The sequence below is a fragment of the Lepus europaeus genome, chromosome 12 (assembly GCF_033115175.1).
Source record: "Lepus europaeus isolate LE1 chromosome 12, mLepTim1.pri, whole genome shotgun sequence".
In the NCBI taxonomy this organism is placed as follows: Eukaryota; Metazoa; Chordata; class Mammalia; order Lagomorpha; family Leporidae; genus Lepus; species Lepus europaeus.
In genome coordinates, this window is record NC_084838.1 from 68,764,983 (window position 1) to 68,768,405 (window position 3,423).

Genomic DNA, 3,423 nt, shown 5'->3' on the forward strand with positions numbered 1-3,423 from the left:
CCAAAAGTATTTATTGAATATCTACCCTAAACCAGGCAACTACAATGATTAATTAAAACCAGATATGTGCTTTACTGTTCTCATGGAGTTGAAAATTATTGAAGAAATTGTTACAATGTATAAATTATTTATTTTTATTTTTTAAAAAGATTTCTTTATTCATTTGAAAGACAGAGTTACAGATGGAGGTAGAGCCTGAGAGAGAGCTCTTCCATTCTCTGGTTCACTCCCCAAATGACTGCAACAGCCAGAGCTGAGCTGATTTGAAGCCAGCAGTTTCTTTGGGATCTCCCACATGGGTTCAGGGACCCAAGGAATTGGGCCATCTTCCACTGCTTTGCCAGGCCTTAGCAGAGACCTGCATTGGAAGTGAAGTAGCCGGGACTTGAACCAGTGCCCATATAGGATGCTGGTGCTGCAGGCTGGGGCTTTAACTTGCTATGCCACAGCTCCGGCCCCATGAATTATTTTTTTTTAAAAGCTTTGCTTTTTACTTGAAAAGCAGAGACACAGTTTTTTTTTTTTTTTTTTTAAGATTTATTTATTTATTTAGAAAATCAGAATTACAAAGAGAGAAACAGAAACAGAAATAGAGATCTTCTATCTGCTGGTTCACTCCCCAGCAATGGCCAGTGCTGGGCCAGGCCAAAGCCAGGCTGAAGTCAGGAGGTTCATCTGGGTCTCCCACGTGGACGTCAAGGGCCCAAACACTCAGGTCATCTTTCACTGCTTTTCCCAGGCAGGCCATTAACAAGGATCTGGAGCAGAAGTGGAGTGGCTGGACTCAAACCAGAAACTCAATATGGGATGAGGGCAATCCACCTGGCGACTTAACCACTGTACTAAGTGTCTGCCCTCACTTCTGTGAATTACTAAATAAAACATGCTTTGGTTTTGATCAATTATGTCAGCCTGGGATTGTCCTTAACACAACAGGACTTTCAGAAGCGCAAGGTTGAATGCTATGGGCTATTTTCATTTCTCACACACTGCAGGTTTGCCTATTGTTCTGCAGCACAGAAAGCCATGCTGCTTGATAAACACAACAAATTAATAAACATGTAAAATAGTTGAAAGTCTTATTTTACTACAAGCAAAACAATGTCTTCAGAAATTTGTGGAAGTCAGGCACACATCAGTGACTTTACAGCTTAACAAGGGTTTTAGAATTTATAGTGGTATTCCATTTTGCTTGTAGGAAAACCCAAAGACTGTAGGGGGAGTATTCAAGAATCAACAAAACAGGATCACCTTTTTAAGCTGGAAGAATCACCTTTATGCAGTGAGAGGTCATTCATGTACCCAACAAATAAAGGTCCTAGCCTCTCTACTAAGAGCCAATAAAACACAATGTCTACCTTGGCAGTGTGATTACAGGAATGAAAGAATTTGCCAGGTCTTGGTATTTGAAAATGGAAAGGGAAAACAAACAAACAAGAAACATCACACAGCTCCTATGAAAATTCGATATCAGAAAGTTTAAACAAACTCAAACCAGGTACCTATAATTCCTACTATCCTGATACCCCTGGGGTGCCGGGTTCTGCTTCTCATTTGGGCTTAAAAACAAGAACAGATTGGAGTCAAGGACAGTAGTGAGTTTGGTCCAATCAAAGGCCTAACAGCCAGCATTACAGGGAACAGATATTCTTTTTTAACTGTTGCCTAAGATAGGGGCTTATCTTTATTGAATGTAGCTGTACTGTTTTCTGTAGCCCCTCAGCTGGAGGTGGTTACTAACTGGGAAATGGTGCAGAACGAGGAAGCAATCTTCTTTTTGCTGTGGCAGAGACATGCTGCTACAGGGGTTAAACTTTAAAATCCTCATTGTGATAAAGTGATAAAAAACAAGGTACAAGGCAAAGTAAAGTTGCAATTTCAGCTTGAGTTCAAAGTACTAGCAATCTCATAAACTGAAGCTATTGCTTTGGGATGAGAGTGTTGAAAAAGTAAGTTCTATGAAATTTATAATGCAAATTTATCAATCAATATACTAATACTTTTTCCCCTCTCTGTAGGTGTCAAAGAAGATGGACATTTTTCTTTATCATCATTTAAAAATAAGAATTATAGGTCAGGTGAAGCTTTCAAGATGGCTGGGTTCCTTTAGAGACTTAGAAAAGGAAGAAATAGGGAGGGAATAAAACTGCAGATTATTTCATAACTTTTACCAGTTGTAGACAGAAATCTACTTTGGCTTTCTAATAGACTAGTTTTCCAGACTATCTTATGGAGCCATTGTCCTAGCCATTGTATGAGACCTCAGAAAAGCTAGCATAGGGATGCAATTTTGTCTACAAACTTTAGTGTAAAATAACCCAAAAGTACAAAACTTTGGGGTTCTCTCATTCAACAGCAGTAAATATCTACATACAAAGGGGCGTTATTTTTTCTCAAACCCGAACTCTGTCCATTTCCTGAATTCACTTTACCATTGTGATTTGGTTGCTGGTTTTAGTTGGGCAGAGTCGCAAATGCAATGAAGGACGGGGGCTCTTGTACTGGTTTGGTGGCCAGGCAAGGTTACCAAGAGGCTCATTCTGGCTCTAGAAAGGAAAGCAGGTCATCCTGACTCCCTGGAACTGGGTCAGCCCCACTCCCCGGAACCAGGAGTGGGTCATCTCCACTCCCTGGCGAGGCAGGAAGGCCGTCATTGCCAAGGTCTCTGCCACCTGCGACTCTGGACTTGATGGTCCCCATCAGACCTTCCAAAGATCTGAACGTGGCTGACTTCTTCATGTCTCCAAGCTTCCTGCAGATAGCAGAGCCCACGGTGGACAGGGCGGCTGATGTCTTCTGTTTCATGTAAGTGTTGGAGACCTGAATATCATGCCAGCTCTTGGACAGATTCTGTTTCAACCCCACCAAAGCCGTGCACCCCAGCCTTGTCTTGAGCTCCCCACAGCGTTTCTCTTTGGCGGCCAGCACGTGGCGTAGCGTTACGATTTCCTCCTCCAATTTGGTGAGCTCGGATCTGAGCTCCATTTGCTCGGCTTCGGTCAGATACTCAGGTTCAGAAGTTGTCCGGGATTCATATGTATCCAGAGAGGTCTTTGTCATGGCATTGGACATGGACTGGGAAAGAAAATCTTCATTAAGAGAGTTCAGATCTAATTCTTGATAGACAGAATCGAATTCTTGGCTGGTGGATAAATAATCTTTTCCGGCAGAGTCAAAATCTTGGCCTGCCGCCTGAGAATCTTGACTGGTGGTGCTGAACATTAGGCGAGATGGATCCGTTTCTTAGCCGGTAAAACTGACGCCTTGCTGGGGAGCCGCTGTCCCAACCTGGGGCAGAGTACACCGCGGGCGGGGATATACTTCCGGGTAGAAGAGGGTGAGGGTCAGATGGGGAGGGACTTCCGGCCCCAAAGGGCCGCTGCGGATTTCCTGCTCAGCACAGGTGCTACCCATGTTCCCGGC

The 3,423-nt window shown here is 43.4% G+C and overlaps 1 protein-coding gene across 1 annotated transcript; it reads right to left on the reverse strand.

Annotated features, from left to right (window-relative positions):
* Window positions 1–2,535: 2,535 nt before the first annotated feature.
* TPD52L3 (TPD52 like 3) lies at window positions 2,536–3,174 on the reverse strand. The gene has a single exon (XM_062207048.1). The coding sequence runs from the start codon at window positions 3,070–3,072 to the stop codon at window positions 2,536–2,538; it is 537 nt and encodes a 178-aa protein (XP_062063032.1). The 5' UTR covers window positions 3,073–3,174.
* Between the last annotated feature and the right edge of the window lie 249 nt (window positions 3,175–3,423).